The sequence below is a fragment of the Loxodonta africana genome, chromosome 3, assembly GCF_030014295.1.
Source record: "Loxodonta africana isolate mLoxAfr1 chromosome 3, mLoxAfr1.hap2, whole genome shotgun sequence".
Classification (NCBI taxonomy): domain Eukaryota; kingdom Metazoa; phylum Chordata; class Mammalia; order Proboscidea; family Elephantidae; genus Loxodonta; species Loxodonta africana.
In genome coordinates, this window is record NC_087344.1 from 10,810,346 (window position 1) to 10,828,279 (window position 17,934).

The 17,934-nt window shown below is 42.5% G+C and overlaps 1 protein-coding gene across 10 annotated transcripts in view; it reads left to right on the forward strand.

Annotated features, from left to right (window-relative positions):
* LOC100666121 (putative adhesion G protein-coupled receptor E4P) overlaps positions 1-17,934 on the forward strand; it is a 64,945-nt gene that overhangs the window by 20,315 nt on the left and 26,696 nt on the right. For 9 of the 10 annotated variants that reach the window (XR_010321199.1, XR_010321200.1, XR_010321198.1 and 6 more), the window contains 4 exons: positions 1,820-1,939; positions 7,029-7,090; positions 10,636-10,722; positions 12,705-12,876. Coding sequence is in view for 6 of the 10 variants with exons in the window: in XM_064280443.1 (XP_064136513.1) it covers positions 1,820-1,939; positions 7,029-7,090; positions 10,636-10,722; positions 12,705-12,876 (441 nt within the window). In the remaining 4 variants the exon portion in view is untranslated. Of the gene's footprint in view, positions 1-1,819; positions 1,940-3,083; positions 3,384-7,028; positions 7,091-10,635; positions 10,723-12,704; positions 12,877-17,934 lie in introns of all 10 variants that reach the window. The other variant, XM_064280444.1, reaches the window with a different exon arrangement.

Below are 17,934 nucleotides of genomic sequence, written 5' to 3' on the forward strand. Positions count from 1 at the left end.
TTTCCTAGAAAGAGGGTTGAACTAGGAAAAAAAAATCTAAAATTGACACAATTTGACCTAAATTACCCAAATCATTCATAAATTCCTCAGTTCCTAAGCATTTTTATTGGATATCTTCTTTTCTTTCATTCAAAATCAAGTTATTATGATTGTGGATTTAAATGGTCTGAAATATTCTAGGCCATAAATCTCTTGGGGCAGGTGAGCATGCTGGGTTAATCTCATCTACCAAGTTTCCCTGTTTCCTGGTTGCCCCTGGAGAGTGGTGCTGATCAGAGCTTAGTGCGAAGGAGGACTATGACTGATAAGCAATATTAGTCATGGTTGAGGAAGGCTGTGCATCAACATGTTGTTGTTAATTGCTGTTGAGTTGATTTGAACTCACAGCAGCCCTGTGTCAGAGAGTAGAACTGCCCCTTAAGGTTTTCTAAGGCTGTAATCTTTACACATATTGCGTGGGGTAGCTGTGAGTCAAAAATTGACTTGATGGCACCTAATAACAACTATCTTTATGAAAACAGTTCGTCAAGATTTTCTCTCACAGATCCACTGGGTGGGTTTGAACTTTCAACCTTTCAGTTAGCAGCCAAACGCTTAACTGTGTGCACCACGTTGAGGAAGGTGTACTAATTGATTGGTGTGAAAGAACTGGCCAGTTTAAACTTTTGAATCTTTCAGTTCAGCAACTTAGCATATGACTTCATTATATTCAAGTCATATGTTCCTCCAGAGAGATTGGTAGATAACTGCAAATAAGTTCTATGAAAATCTTTTTGAGTTTGCCCACAGGCATGCTATCATTTTGTATGCCGTTGTTGTGCTTTTGATTTTTAAAATATACAGAAAAAAACAGAAGCACTCCATAAATTCATACTCATAAAATTTAAATTTAGAAGCATTTAGAATAAAATATTTTCATGAAGTCTTTTCCTTTACATTGTCTAGTCTGTCATTTTTTTAAGTTTATAAAAGCTTTTAAGTTTTGTATATTTATCTCAGTATACTGGCTTATATATTACCACATGAATTTCAAGCATTTTTCACTTCTCTTCAATTTTCCTTAGAATCAGCTTACAACCAAAATAATATTTTGCTGTTTAATTTCTTGTATAGGTGTACAAATTTTATTTTTCTTGTCTTATTGCATTGGGTAGAATTTCTAAACATTACTGGACAGCAGCACTGAGTGTTTGTTTTTTGTTTTCTTAACTTCAATGAGAATGTTTGTATTATCCATAAGCCTGATACTTGTTTCAGTTAAATACTCATTATCACCTATTTTCCTTCTATTCTTGGTTTCCAAACAGCTTAAAAATTGGGACTGTGTATTGAGTCTTGTGTCAGTGTTTAGAATGTAAGATATTCCTATGGAAGTAGTCAGTAAGTATTCTAAACACAACCAAACCAGTTGCCATCGAGTTGATTCCAACTCATGGCAACCCCATGTGTGCAGAGAACAGTTTCATGGAGTTTTCAAGGCTGTGACCTTTCAGAAGCAGGTCATCAGGCCTTTGGAGGTGCCCCTGGGTGTGCTTGAACCACCAACCCTTCTGTTAGTAGTTGGTCCCTTAACCAATAACGCCACCCAGGGACTCCAAATACTGTCTATATGATCTTATTTTTCTCTGTAGCAAACTTGTGGAGATACACCCCCGCCATCTTCTCTAGTTCTCTTTTTTCTCCTAGTTATTCTTGGATTCCTTCCCATCCAACTTGGAGACCTAATTCTCAATAACAATGATGTTCCAGAAGGTACAGGGCATTTGGCCGAGGCTTCTGAGTTTTATAGTTAATGGCCACTTTCTTCCTTCCTTCCCAGATGTTGATGAATGTCTCAACCCCGGGGTCTGTCCTGAGAACACCATCTGTCGCAACATCCCAGGAAGTTACAGATGTACCCGCAAACCAAGCTTCACTCCCAGCGGCTACAATCCTAAAGGTAATGCCCACATTCCTTGGCTCGTGTCCCCCTCCACCATCTTCAAAGTCAGTAGTGTAGCATCTTCCAGTCTCTCTATGACTCTGAAAGGACTCTGTGATGACCAGGGCCCACCTGGATCATCCAGGATAATCTCCCACTTCAAGATCCTTAACATCTACAAAATTCTTGTGCTGTGTAAGGAACCATATTCACAGGTTGTGGGGATTAGGACATAAACATCTTCAGAGAATATTATTCTGCCTACCACACCTCTCCACCTGTTTTCACTAGCTAAAACTCCTTTTATAGAGTTGAGATTTCAACTCATAGTAAATCCAGCCACCATGCACTGATTTATTAACAGGATAACTCAAGGCAAAAACAACTAGTAGGATGAAAAGGATCGTATTTATTATGATGTATTTAACTGAGAATTAAGAGTAACCCTAAATCAGAAAAAAAAAAAAAATGTCATCAAGTTGATTTCAACTCAGCCCTGGTGGTGCACTGGTTTAAGTACTGGGATGCTAACTGAAAGGTCATTGATTCGAACCCACCAGCAGCTCTGGAGGTGGAAGATGATGCAGTCACTTTCAAAAAGATTACAGCCTTGAAAACACTATGGGGTAGTCCTACTCTGTCCTATAGGGTCGCTATGAGTCCCTAAGCAGAACATGTAAAATGTTTTATGATTAGAAAGCTGGAACGTGAAACAGAAAAAAGAAGAAAGTGGTAAAATAATCTTTGCTGTGCCAGAACTTCCAATGTTCCCTTAACTAGGAACCATGCTCCCTTGGGTTTTCAGTGGCTGAGTTTTCAGGAGATCACCAGGCCTTTCTTCTGAGGTGCCTCTGGTTGGGTTCCTACCACCTACCTTTTGGTTAGTAGCTCAAGGCCTAACCGTTTACACCACAGGGACTCCTCCATTCAACCATCCCCAAAAAGCAAACCAAACCCAGCGCCGTCGAGTCGATTCCGACTCATAGCAACCCTATATGACAGAGTAAAACTACCCGACAGAGTTTCCAAGGAGCGCCTGGTGGATTTGAACTGCCGACCCTTTGGTTAGCAGCCATAGCACTTAGCCACTACGCCACGAGGGTTTCCACTCAACCATAGCCTCTTTGAATTATAATGAAATAAAATAAGATTATTGTTACAGAAAGGACCAAGTAAATGGATACCCTGAGAGAGTTTAAAAACAGCAGCATTGATGCAGCCTTCCTGTGTTCTCCCGAAGTCTGGCCATGTGTGTCAGAGTAGAACTGTGCTCCACAGGATTTTCAATGGTGACTTCTGCAAGTAGATCGCCAAGCCTTTTTTCTTACTCTATCTTGGTCTGGAAGCTCTGCTGAAACCTGTTTAGCATCATAGCAACACACAAGCCTCCATTGACAGATGGGTGGTGGCCGCTCATGAGATGCATTGCCCAGGAATTGAACCCTGGTCTCTGGCATGAAAGGTGAGAATTCTACAATTGAGCCACCACTGTCCCCTTGCCTGAAGTTGAGTCAAGAGTTATGTTGCTTAAGGTCATGGAAGCTCCATAGACACATCCAAACTCCCTGAGGGACCAAATTACTGGGCTGAGGGCTGTGGGGACCATGGTCTCAGGGAACATCTAGCTCAATTGGCATAACAGAGTTTAGAAAGAAAATGTTCTACATTCTACTTTGGTGAGTAGCATCTGGGGTCTTAAAAGCTTGTGAGCGGCCATCTAAGATACTCCACTAGTCTCACCCCATCTGGTGCAAGGGAGAATGAAGAAAACCAAAGACACAAGGGAAAGATGAGTCCAAAGGACTAATGGACCACAATTGCCACAGCCTCCACCAGACTGAGTCCAGTACAACTAGATGGTGCCCAGCTACCACTCCTGACTGCTCTGACAGGGATCACAGTAGAAGACCCCGGACAGAGCTGGAGAAAAATGTAGAACAAAATTCTTACTAACAAAAAAAGACCAGACTTACTGGCCTGACAGAGACTAGAAAAACCCTGAAAGTATGGCCCCCGGACAACCTTTTAGCTCCGTAATGAAGTCACTCCTGAGGTTCACCTTCAGCCAAAGACTGGACAGGCCCATAATACAAAACAAGACTAAGTGGGCACACCAGCCTAGCAGCAAGGGCAAGAAGGCAGGAAGGGGCAGGAAAGCTGGTAATGGGGAACGCAAGGTTGAAAAGGGGAGAGTGTTGACATGTCATGGGGTTAACAACCAATGTCACAAAACAATATGTGTATTAAATTGTTTAGTTTAATTTAAAGTATAATTTTTTTTTAAATGCTAAAAAAAAAAAAAAAAAGAGAGTTATATTGCTTAGAATGTGCTTTTCCTCACCTCCTAAAATTCTGTGGAAACCCTGGTGGTATAGTGGTTAAGTGCTACGGCTGCTAACCAAAGGGTCGGCAGTTTGAATCTACCAGGCGCTCCTTGGAAACTAGGGGGCAGTTCTACTCTCTCATATAGGGTCACTCTGAGCTGGACTCGACAGCAACAGGTTATTTGAGTTTAAAATTCTGTGATGGGAAAAAAAGTGACTTCCTTCTATTTTCCTGCCGTTGACTTTCCCTCTTCACAGCATTCTCACTATTACAGTTCTCACACTGCACTATGTAACCTCCCCTACATAGTTCTGAGTTAAAGCAAGTTTTGTTCTGAGAAACCTCTATACTCACAAAGGTATAAACTTCAAAATCTGAGACAAAGACCTATCATCAGTATTTACACAAAGACTATTCAATATTTATTTAAAAATTTTGGTTGGTACATGTGTATTATTTTTTTGTTGCTACTGTAACAAACTGCTACAAACTTCTTACCTTAAAACAGCACAAATTCATTATTGTACAGTTCTGTGGGCCAGAAGCCTGAAATGTGTCTCACTGGGCTGAAATCAAGGGATTGGCAGGCTGTGTTCCCTTCTGGCGGCTGTAGGGGCGAATCTATCCCCTTGCCTTTTCTGGCTTCTCCTTATTCCTTGGCTCATGGCCCCTCCTCTATCTCTCTTCTTTTATTTTTGGGTTTAATATATCCATATACTTTATTTATACTGTATTTTAAATGAGGGTTCACAGAGCAAACTAGTTTCTCATTAAATAATTAATACATATACTGTTTTGTGACATTGGTTGCCACCCCCACAACATGTCAACACTCTCCTCTTCTCCACCTTGGGTTCCCCACTGCCAGCTTTCCTGTCCTTTCTTGGCTTCTCATCCTTGCGCCAGGCTAGTGTGCCCATTTAGTCTCACTTTGTTTTACAAGCCTGCCCAATCTTTGACTGAAGGGTGAACCTCAGGAGTGGCCTCGTTACTGACCTAAAAGAGTGTCTGGGGGCCATGCTCTCGGGGTTTCTCCAGTCTCTGTCAGGCCAGTAAATCTGGTCTTTTTTTTGTGAGTTAGAATTTTGTTCTACATTTTTCTCCAGCTCTGTCCGGGACCCTATATTGTGATCCCTGTCAGAGCAGTCAGGAGTGGTAGCCAGGCACCATCTAGTTGTGCTGGACTCAATCTGGTGTGGTAGTTGTGGTCCCTTAGTCCTCTGGACTCATCTTTCCCTTGTGTCTTTGGTTTTCTTCATTCTCCCTTGCACCAGATGGGGTGAGACCAGTGGAGTATCTTAGATGGTTGCTCACAAGCTTTTAAAACCCCAGACGCTACTCACCAAAGTAGAATGTAGAACATTTTCTTTCTAAACTCTGTTATGCCAATTGAGCTGGATGTTCCCTTAGGCCGTGGTCCCCACAGCTCTCAGCCCAGTAATTTGGTCCCGCAGGGAGTACGGATTTGTCTACGGAGCTTCTGTGACCTTAAACTCGCAAGCTTTTAATACCCCAGAAGCTACTTACCAAAGTCCTCTCCTCTATCTTTAAAATCTGAAATGTTTCATCTCTCTGTTCATTCTTCCATAGTCACATCTCTCTGATGCATACCAGGAAGGGTTATATACTTTTAAGAGTCTGGTGCAAACATTTAGCATGCTTGGCTGTTAAACAAAGTGTTGGTGCTTGGAGTCCACCCAGAGGCACGTCAGAAGAAAGGCCTGGCAACTTACTGCTGAAAAATCGGCCATCAAAAACCCCATGGAACACAGTTCCACTCTGGCACACATGGGGCTGTTATGAATCTGAGCTGATGGCAGTTGGTGTTCTCGTGATTACACTGGGCCCACCTGGGTAATATGAGAAAATCTCAAGATTCTTAACCACGTCTGCAAAGTCCCTCTTGTCATGTAAGATGACATATTCACAGGTTCTGGGGATTCACAGCGTTTGAATGTCTTATATTCATATGTTCATATATTCAAATTGCTTCTTCACCCAATTTTAATTCATTTTGATTTTCTCACTGGGGATTAGAATGTGGACATTTTTAGCAAAGCTGTTGACTTCAGGTCAATCCTGACTCATAGTGATCTTATAGGACAAGTAGAACTGACCCATAGGGTTTCCAAGACCGTAAACTGTAAACTTTGCACAAGTTCTCTTTCTCCCTCAGAGTGGCTGGTGGTTTCGAACTGCCAACCTTTTGGTTAGAAGCTGAGCGCTTAACCACTGCACCACCAGGGCTCCTGTGGACATCTTTGGGGGGGCCATTATTCTCCCAGACACAACCTATTAAACAGACAAGTCACATGACAAACATTTTTTTCTTTTTTGTAACTTTCCATTTAACCCTAAAACTTCCAACGATGTATTTAGCCTCACTAAATAGACTGCCTGGGTGGCCCAAACCGTTAAGAACTAAACTACTAGTTGAAGGGTTGGTAGTTCAAATGCACCTGGTGCTGCCTTGGAAGAAATTCCTGACCATCTGTTTCTGAAAGGTCACGACCTTGAAAACCCTACCCAGCAGTTCCACTCTGCACCCATGGGGTCTCCACGAGTTAGATCCTCATTTCGCTTGAGAAAGCCAAAGAGATTACAACCTAGATTCTCAATTCCCTCACAGCTAACATCAGGCCTGGCTGCAAAGCAGAAACTCCATTTAGAAAAAAAGCTAAGAATGAAGTTAGGGAGAATTTCCCATCTGCTCAGGTAAAGCTACAATTTCAGACCATAAAAAAACACCCCTTTTCCTGAATCGCTCTCATTCTATTTATAGAAACCAACCCTTATTTCTCCACCTCGAGCAATGACGTATCTTCAAGAGACTGTGAACAGCAGGTGAGTTCTCATCTTTATATATTTGTTTATGATCTGCAGGATTGGTGTGTGGAAGAAAACAGTAATTACAGAGAAGCACCCTCTATCTAGACAGAATATGCCTAAATATAAAACAAGGGTGCAAATGGCACCCCCGAAACAAAAGGAATGATCCATCCCCTCAAAAAACACACACGACACAAATGATCCTCTCCCTCTTCCCCAAAAAACAAATGATCTGTGAAAGAAAAAAAAAAAGTAGGTTCCTGATAACTAAATTTTTACACCCTCTCATAGTTTGCATATTCCCTTCATTACTTCAATTTTGAGCAATGAAGTACTATTGGAGGAATATATCCTAGCCATGAAATGTCCTCAGTCAATTCTAGTTTTACAACAGAGCCAATTCTTTTTGGAAGACAGATTTAGTAGTTATTCCTGTTGCAAATGCTATATATTGTTTTAAACAAGTCTTTTAAAAAATTACTTACAGAATACAGATGCAGAATGATAAGATGTTATGGTAGTCAGTGAATATATCCATGGATTTTTAAAATGCTGTCCTTTCTTTCTTTAAAAGTTACATGCTTAGGAGACACTGAGCTTCTGTTAGGGATGATGGTATAATTCAGGAAAGGGTGATGGCTGAACAACCTGATGAGCGTTCATGTCATTGGATTGTACACATGAAGATTGTTGAAATGACAAATGTCTTGTTACCTATACATTTACCACAAAGAAAAAAAAGAAGTTACCTGTGGTTTGGTCTAAAATATTCAGTGTCAACATCATGTTGTTAGGTGCTGTCGAGTCGGTTCCCACTCATAGCGACCCTATGTACAACAGAACGAAACACTGCCCGGTCCTGCGCCACCCTCACAATCGTTGCTATGCTGAGTGCACTGTTGCAGCCACTGTGTCAAACCATCTCGTTGAGGGTCTTCTTCTTTTTTGCTGACCCCCTACTTTACCAAGCATGATGTCCTTCTCCAGGGACTGGTCTCTCCTGATAACGTGCCCAAAGTATATGAGACGCAGTCTCGCCATCCTTGCTTCTAAGGAGCATTCTGGTTGTACTTCTTCCAAGACAGATTTGTTTGTTCTTCTGGCAGCCCATGGTATATTCAATATTCTTCGCCAACACCACAATTCAAAGGCGTCAATTCTTCTTCTGTCTTCCTTATTCATTGTCCAGTTTTCACATGCATATGTGATTGAGAATACCATGGCTTGGGTCAGGTACACCTTAGTCCTCAAGGTGACATCTTTGCTTTTTAACATTTTAAAGTGGTCTTTTGCAGCAGATTTGCCCAATGTAGTATGTTGTTTGGTTTCCTGACTCCTGCTTCTATGGGCATTGACTGTGGGTTTGTTTTTGTTTTTTTGTCAACTCATACATGGCTTAAAAAATGCTGCTTTCCAGACTATTTAGATAATACTGTGCTTTTGGAATGTCATTCTTTGGAAAACAGATTGTCTCAAGTTGTGACACAATACAAGGTCTAAGATGTCCATGAAGATCATTTTATTACAATTGAGAGTGGAAAAACGTTTCTAGATATATTTTACATAAAAATACTAAAATATGAATTAGTACATTGACTATTATAAGGGACATTTGAATATCTGACCTCCATCCCCAAAAGTCCATAAATTAAAATATTCCCCTCTTTAATCTTAATTTGGAAACCCTGGTGGCATAGTGGTTAAGTGCTACGACTGCTAACCAATAGGTTGGCAGTTCAAATCCGCCAGGCACTCCTTGAAAACTCTATGGGGCAGTTCTACTTTGTCCTACAGGGTCGCTATGAGTCGGAATCGACTCGATGGCAATGGGTTTTGGTTTGGGTTAATCTTAATTTGTTTCGTTTTCTCATTGGAAAAATAGGGAGTAGCCTAATAGTTGCGATTTTCTTATAGTTAGGAATATTTGACACTTCAGCTCTCAGAATGTTTTTTGCAGATCATGAGGTGAGCATTGAACTAATTAATTTTTTTTCAAATGAATGCTCCATAACCTTTGCCGTTGAGTCAATTACCACTCACACTGACCCTACAGGAGAGAGGAGAACTGCCCCATAGGATTGCCAAGGTTGTAATCTTTACAGAAGCAGACTTTCACAGCTTTCTCCCTCAGAGTGCCTGGTGAGTTCGAAGTGCCAACGTTTTAGTTAGCAGCTCAGCACTTTACCCTCTGTGCCACCAGCACTCATTAGCCGTAAAGATTACAATAGCCTTGGACACCCTATGGGCCAGTTCTACTCTGTCCTACTGGATCACTATGAGTCAGAATCACTAGACAGCAATGCATTTTATTCTTTTTTTCTTAATCTCTATGGGAGCAGATCAACAGGTCTTTTCTCACACAGAGCGGCTGGTGGGTTCGAACTGCCTTTAGGTTAGCAGCTGAGTGCTTAACTACTGTACCACCAGTGCTCCTTAAAAGAATGCCAGTTGTCCCAAAACAAAGTATTAAAGTTTATTTACCTCATGTGTCTGCATGTGTGTGTGTATTCTAAACACCTTTGTTTTTTACGTTAAACTCCAATTGTTGTTGTGTACCACTGAGTGGATTGCAGCTTAAAGTGACCCCATGTAGAATTGCCCCATAGGGTGTCCTAGGCTGTAATCTTCACAGAAGCAGATCACCACTGGTGGGTTTAAACCGCTGACCTTCTGGTTCACAGCTGAGTGTTTAACCATTGTGCCACTAGACCAAACCCATTGCCATCGAGTCAACTCTGACTCATAAAAAAAAAAAAAAAAATTTTTTTTTTTTTTGACTCATAGTGACCCTATAAAACAGAGTAGAACTGCCCCATACGGTTTCCAAGGAGTGCCTGGTGGATTCAAACTACTAACCTTTTGGTTAGCAGCCATTGCTCTATGCCACCAAGGTTGGGCTCCTATAAATTCCAATAAATGTGTCCAATTTTTCTGTCTTGCATTCACATATATGCAAGAGTATTTTTGTGTCAGGGCTGTTTTAAGAAAGCCTTTATAAATTCAAGGACAATCTCTAGATGCCTTTACCTATTGCCACTGAGACGACCCGCATGTTTTAGAGCAGAGCTGCGCTCCCTAAGATTTTCTATGGCTATGATCTTATGAAAGTAGATCACCAGGCCTTTCTTCCATGGTGTCAATGGGTGGAGTCGAACCACCAACCTTGCAGTCAGTAGCCAAGCTCAAACTGTTTGCACCACCCAAGAAAACCCTAGGGAGCTCAGTTCTATTCTGTAACAGACAGGGTCGCCATGAATCAGAACTGACTCAATGGCAACAAGTTTCTAGGTGCCTATAGCCAGATGAAAAACTATGAAACTATGTTTATTCTCCTTGTTTGGAGCCTTGGTGGCACAATGGTTAAGAGCAACAGCTGCTACCCAAAATGTTGGCAGCTCGAATCCATCAGCCTCCTTGGAAACCCTACAGGGCAGTTCTACTCTATCCTACGGGGTCACTATGAGTCAGAACTGACTCGACATCAATGGGTTTGGTTTGGTTTTTATAGCCTGATGAACGATGACGAAATAACGCTCTGCTCCTTGTTTCACACCTCCAAGGACCAGAATAATGGCACGAAGATTTGCTCCCCTTTCAAGAGCCTGATACATGGATCTGGACCTGGAAGTTCCCCACCTTCTTTAAAGGTTTGAAATCCTTTCCAGTTTTTGTTAATGTTTTCCACGCTAGATCATTCTCTGTCTTTTCCCTCCCCCAACACACCTGATGTTGTGTCCTTGTTAGCTGCCATCGAGTTGTTCCCCAACTCATGGCAACCCCATGCACAAAAGAAAGAAACGCTGCCCGGTCCTACGCCATTCCCATGATCAGGGTGGATCAGACCATTGTGATCCACAGGGTTTTCGCTGGCTGATTTTCGGGAGTAGATGGCCAGGCCTTTTTTCCTAGTCCATCTTAGTCTGGAATCTCTTCTGAACCTGTTCATTCATAGCAATGAGGAAGCCTCCACTGACAGGCGGTGGCTGCATATAAGGCACATTGGCTGGGACTCGAACTTGGGTCTCCCACATGAAAAGGTGAGAGTTCTGCTGATCCTCCACTGCCTCCAATACTGAGGAATGGGGCAAGTTCTTTCTCCTCTTTATTACCACCTCAGGGTAAATGCAAACCCCACATGTAGATCTCTACCTCACTTAACTGGCAATAGGGCCCTTTCTTCCCTATTCTTACCTGTTTCACCATACTGGGTGACAACTGATTTTCACCACAAGAGTACAGTAGGAAACTAGCTGGGAAAGAGTGAATGCAGGGAAGGCAAGAAGAAAAGCGAAAGTGAAACAAGTTGAAAAGTGGGGCAAAACGGAGGACCAAAAAACCAAAACCAAAACGGTTGCCATCGAGTCGATTTCGACTCACAGCAGCCTCCTGTGTGTTAGAGTAGAACTCTACATAGGATTTTCAAGGCTGCGGCTTTTTGGAAGCAGATTGCCAGGTGCTTCTTCTGAGCTGCTTCTAGGTGTGTCTGAACCACCAACCTTTCCATTAGTAGCCAAACACTTTACCATTTGCACCACTGAGGGTCTCCTAAAATCTGGGGCAGAGGAGTTCATAATACTCAATTCCTTTGCAAGGGAATATGATGACGATCTAAAGCCTGAGTTTCTTTCTGCTTCGTTTAAACATTTATGCGTTTATTCTAAATGTTTCATCACATCACATTCCCCTATGCTTTTAGGAAATGGAGGTAATTCCAGAGAAAGGCGGTGTGATAGCTATGCAGAAATCCCTGGGTGGTACAAGCAGTGAAGATGCTCCGTTGCTAACCAAAGGTTGGAGGTTCAAGTCCCCCGAGGGCACCACAGTCAAAAGGCCTGACAATCTATTTCTCAAAAATCAGCCTTTGAAAACCCTACGGAGCCTCTGAAAATTTTGCCCAGAGATAATCTCTAAAACTTAAACCAAATCTATCCCCTGAAGTCTTCTTAAAACCAAACAATAGTTTAGCTTACCTAGTAAAGGATGTCTGCCTTGAGAATTGTGCTCTTTTAACACCTATCTTTATTTATGGCATCACGAGTCCTGGTAGTGCAGTGGTTAAGAGCTCAGCTGCTAACCAGAAGGTTGGCAGTTCAGATCCACCAGTCACTCCTTGGAAACCCTATGGGGCAGTTCCACTCTGTCCTACAGGGTTGCCAGGAGTTGGGATTGACTTGCCAGTGGCAGGTTTGTTTGTTTTTTTAAGTTATATGGGATCAAATGGACAATAGCAACTCCAAAGGTTAGATAGGAAACTCAGGGGGTGGTGAGTTTATGTTAATGGAGGAGGAACAATTCAGAAAAGGAGGGTGAGAACAGCTGCACAGCCCAAGGAATGTAATCAATGTCACTAAATTGTACACATAAAAACTTTTGAACTGGTGTATGTTTTGCAATGTATATTCTCAACAACAACAACCAAATAAATAGTTGAAAGAAAAAAAAGCTCTCTGAAGCACAGTTCTACTGTGACACACGTGGGGTTGCCATGAGTTGGAGTCAACTCAAAACAACTGGTTTTATAGATGCAAGTTTTCGAGAAAGGTCTGGAAGATTGAATTTCCAGCCCCAGTTCCCTTTTATGATTTCCTCTGAAAGAATAGTCTTTTCACCCTTCCCATTTCTACTGCAGGAAATAGCTAATTCTTTCAACCTCCTCACGAATGTCACGTCCCAGTTGCCTACAAGAAGCCATAAAGAAGCTGCAGTATCAGAGTATCTTGAGGTCATGCAAACGGCGTCATACGAAGCTGCCCTCAAGCGCCCCACAGAGGGGACACACAGGGAAGAGACAAAGCTTATAGGTAAGCTCACTTGTCATCACTATCCAGGCAATTGTTGTTAGGTGCCGTCGAGTCGGTTCTGACTGATAGCGACCCATGTACAACAGAACGAAACACTGCCCGGTCCTGCGCCATCCCCACAATCATTGCTACGCTTTAGCCCATTGCTGTAGCCACTGTCAGTCCATCTCGTTGAGGGTCTTCCTCTTTTCCACTGACTCTCTACTTTACCAAGCTTGATGTCTTTCTCCAGGAATTGGCTCCTCCTAACAACATGTCCAAAGTATGTAAGACATAGTCTCGCCCTCCTTGCTTCTAAGGAGCATTGTGGTTGTACTTCCTCCAAGACAGGTTTGTTCGTTCTTTTGGCAGTCCATGGTACATTCAATATTCTTCACCAACGCCATAATTCAAAGGCATCAATTCTTCTTTGGTCTTCCTTATTTATTGTCCAGCTTTCGCATGCATACGAGGCAATTGAAAACACCATGGCTGGGGTCAACGCACCTTAGTCTTCAAAGTGAATTCTTTGCTTTTTAACACTTTAAAGAGATCTTTTACGGTGGATTTGCCCAATGCAATGGTGTCGTTTGAATTCTTTACTGCTGCTGCCACGGGTGCTGATTGTGGATCCAAGGACAGCGAAATCCTTGACAGCTTCAGTCTTTTCTCTGTTGATCAGGATGTTGCTTATCCAGGCAATTATTTGGATATAATTGTGTTTTAGGAACTGCTGGTTGGTTAGAATTCAAGGATCACTGTTGGCATGAAAAGGCTTTCTCTGTTCTCACACTGGCAAGAGTTGTGTATGTCCTAGACACAAAATATTGTTTCTCTTTAGAATAAAAAAGGTCTCTGGATGGCGCCAATGGTTTGCACTTGACTACTAACTGATAAGTTGGCAGTTCGAACCCACCCAGAGATGCTGCGGAAGAAAAGCTTGGTGAGCTGCTTCCAAAAAGTCACAGCCTTGAAAATCCTATGGAGCACAGTTCTACTCTGTAACCCATGGGGTTGCAATGAGTTGGATTTGACTCTACAGCACAAGAAAACAACAATAACTGATAAACTAAGGTCTCTAGGTGGCACGGATGGTTTGCGCTCGACTGCTAATCTAAAGGTTGGCGGTTCCACATTCCTGAAGCCAACTCTTCAGACAAAGATTAGACTAGACTATAAAACACAAAATAATACTCGTGAAGAGTGTGCTTCTTAGGTCAAGTAGATACATGAGACCCAATGGGCGGCTCCTGTCCAGAGGCGAGATGAGAAGGCAGGAAGGAACAGGAGCTGGTTGGATGGACACAGGAAACCCGGGGTGGAAAGGGCGAGTGTGCTGTCACATTATAGGGATTACAACTAGGGTCACATAACAATATGTATATAAACTTCTGTATGAGAAATTAACTTGAGCTGTAAACTTTCACCTTAAGCACAATAAAAAATAAATAAAGGTTGGCGATTCCACCCATCCAGGGGTGCCATAGTAGAAAAGCCTGGCAGTCTGCTTCCGTAAAGATTACAGCCAAGAAAATCCTATGCAGTGCCATTCTACTCTGCACGCGTGGGGTTACCATGAGTCAGAATCGACTTGATGGCAATGGTTTGGCTTTTTGTTTGTTTAGAATTGTAAGTTAGTCTTTGGTAAGACTTGGAAGTTCACTTGGCCAAACCATCCAGCTAGCACTTAAACCAAAACCAAGCCAAACGCAGTGCCGTTGAGTTGATTCTGACTCACAGTGACCCTATAAGACAGAGCCAGAGTAGAACTGCCCCACAGAGTTTCCAAGGAGCGCCTGGTGGATTCGAACTGCCGACCCTTTGATTAGCAGCTGTAACACTTAACCACTACGCCACCAGGGTTTCCATCTAGCACTTAGATCTAATTTATTTTCAAAGTGATCTCCAGCAACCATGTATACGGCCACTTTTAGTCTAAATGAACCCACTGACTTCGAATTGGTTCCAACTCACAGTGGCCCTATAAGACAGGGTAAAGCTGCCCCATAGAGTTTCCAAGGCTGTAATCTCTACGGAAACAAACTACCACACCTTTCTCCCATGGACTGACTGGTGGATTCGAACCGTTGCACTTTCAGTTAGCAGCTGAGCACTTAATAACTGCACCACTGGTTACGTAGTTGTTATGTACAACTCATTAAGGCTACACTGAAGAGTAAAGCAGTCTCCAGCCTCACATTTAGGGTTTACCCGGTTTACATAGGAAGAAAGGCATATAAGCAGGACTTTGAAAAGCATCTGACATCTAGAAGTCGTTAGTAATATTTGCTGAATAAGTGAATGGATGGATGGATGAATAAGCATACGAACAAAAAATAAATAAGGAGCTATCATTAATTATGAGATGCCTGGGTGGCACAATTGGTTAACGTGCTCTACTGCTACCTAGAAAGTTGGCAGTTCCAACACACCCCGTGGTGCCTCAGAAGAAAGGCCTGGTGATCTGCTTCTGTAAAGATCACAGCCCAGAAAACCCTATGGAGTAGTTCTGCTCTGTATCACATGGGGTCACCGTGAACTGGACTCGGCAGCAACAGGGGTCTCACCGATTAGAGGATAAGACGCTACTTTTTAATGTTAACAGATAGGGAAGTGCAGAATGTCCCCTTTGCTCTGAGACCAGAAGAACTGGATGTTCCCAGTTACGATCACTGAATATTTTGATCAAAGATTCTTCAGAAGATTCCTGATCTAAAGGGGGGGAATGAAAAACAGAGTTTCAAATTCTCACACAATCCAGATTTTCTGGAGGCGTGATCTAGGCAGCCATTTGGATATAATCGTGTTTCAGAAACTGCTGGTTGAGCTCAAAATCGGGGACTATATATGACATATAAATATTTCAAACTATTGCCCTGAAATACTCTTTAAACCTCAAACCAAAAATATCCCCTGAAGTCTACTCAAAACCAAACAATAGTTCAGCTTAACTAGCAAAGAATGTCTGCCTTGAGAGTTGTGCTCTCTTAGCATCTGTCTATATGGGATCAAACTGACAACAGCAACTCAACAGATTACATGGAAACTTAGGGGGCAGAGAGTTTAGGTTAACGGGGGAGGAACGCCTTGGAAACGGAGGGCGAGAACGGTTGCACGACCATCAATGTTGCTGAATTGTACATGTAGAAATTATTGAATTGGCGTTATGTTCTGCTGTGTATACTCTTAACAACAACAACAAAAATAACATAAAATATATATTTAAAAAACAGGGAAATTCAGAGAATGAAATAACGAGCACGCTATGGCCATCCCCAGAATGAACAAACGTTGTCCCTGTTGCAGTATAAACAATATTTTCTATGTATGACATTTGTCTCTCTGCTCAATTCCATTACCTTTTCTTCCTTCTCAAAGGTGACTAGTATTTTCAGTGTTGCATGTATCCTTTAACTGTGTTTATATTTTTACTAAATATTTACGTAGCAATCCCATACATATAAATATTTGTATATTATATATTGTACATATAACAATGGAGTCCCCGGGTGGTGCAAACAATTAATGCACTCAGCTGCTAACTGAAACGTTGGAAGTTCGAGCCCACCCAATGGTACCTTGGAAGAAAGACCTGGTGATCTGCTTCTGAAAAATCAACACTGAAAACACTACGGAGCACAGTTCTACTCTGACACACGTGGGGTCACCATGAGTTGGGATCAACCTGACGGTAACTGGTAATGGTATCTATAACAATATATACTATTTCTGAGTGCTTTTACATTTTCATAAATGGTATCATGCTGTATGTTTCATTCTCTAAGTTACTTTCCTTAGTCAACAATTCTCTTTTTCAAGATCGATTCATGAGTCTTGGTGGCTCAGTGGTTAAGAGCTCAGCTGCTAACCAAAAGGTCAACAATTGGAATCCGCCAGCCACTCCTTGGAAACCCTATAGGGCAGTTCTACTCTGTTCTATAGGGTTGCTATGACTTGGAAACGACTCGACAGCAACGGGTTTGGTTTTGGATTTATACCCGTGGATAAGGTGTCCTGGTGGCACACAGTTAAGTGCTCAGCTGCTAACTGAAAGGCTGGAGGTTCTAGCCCACCAGCCGCTCTGTGGGAGAAAGACCAGGATATCTGCTTCTGTAAAGATTACAGTCTTGGAAACACTACGGGGCAAGTCTACTCTGTCACGTGGGGCTACTATGATTTGGAATTGACTTGACGGCTATGGGCTGTGTTTTGGGTTTGGCTGTCATGAGGCAAACGTCACTTAACAACTGGTTATCCCCCAAATAAGCAAAGCAGGTCTGGGGTGTAACTGGTAAGAAAGCAGTGGTCACTCAAAGGCGAGGGCGGGTCATGACAGCATTTTTTAGCAGCTGCACGTGACCTTGAGAGAAACGATAGTTCCTGTTAACCTTTCACCTGACTCGTACCTGTGTCTGTCCCCCTAGCCATTTAATGGTAGGGGTGGCTTTTTACGTTTCAGTCTGAGCTGCATTTTACTCTTTCAGACCCAGACAATTCCCAGATCTGCAGGTCAGGCAGCAGGCAGGGCCTCTCTGCTGGCACACATGGTGGCAGGGGCTGAATGAACCCAAAATCTGCAGGTCAGGCGGCAGACCAGAGGCTTTTGCAGACTTAAGTCTCAAGGACCTGAGGTCAGGCAACGAGAAGAGTGCAGAATTGAGAAAGAACGGGGTTTGCCAGAACATCCATGTATATATGCAGGCAGGCCCCGCCCCCAAGAAAACTTCCCTTTCAACTGATCGGCTGCTCACATCAGATCACAAAATGGAAGGTGATTACATAGTGTCTGCGAAACACTGAGAATCACAGCCCAGCCAAGTTGACACCTAACAACTATCACAGGAGGTACCAGCTTATCTTGGGCAAAGGAAGAAGCAATTAGGAGGTGAGCAAAATAAGCCTGGGAAAACTTAATGGTGGCACAGATCAGGGTGGTGACCAAGATGGGTCCTGCATGTTTCCAGCTAATTAAAAAAAAAAAAAAAAAATTGCCATCGAGTCGAATTTCAAGTTATAGTGACCTTGTAGGACAGAACAGAACTGCCCTATAGAGTTTCCTGGGCTGTAATCTTTATGGAA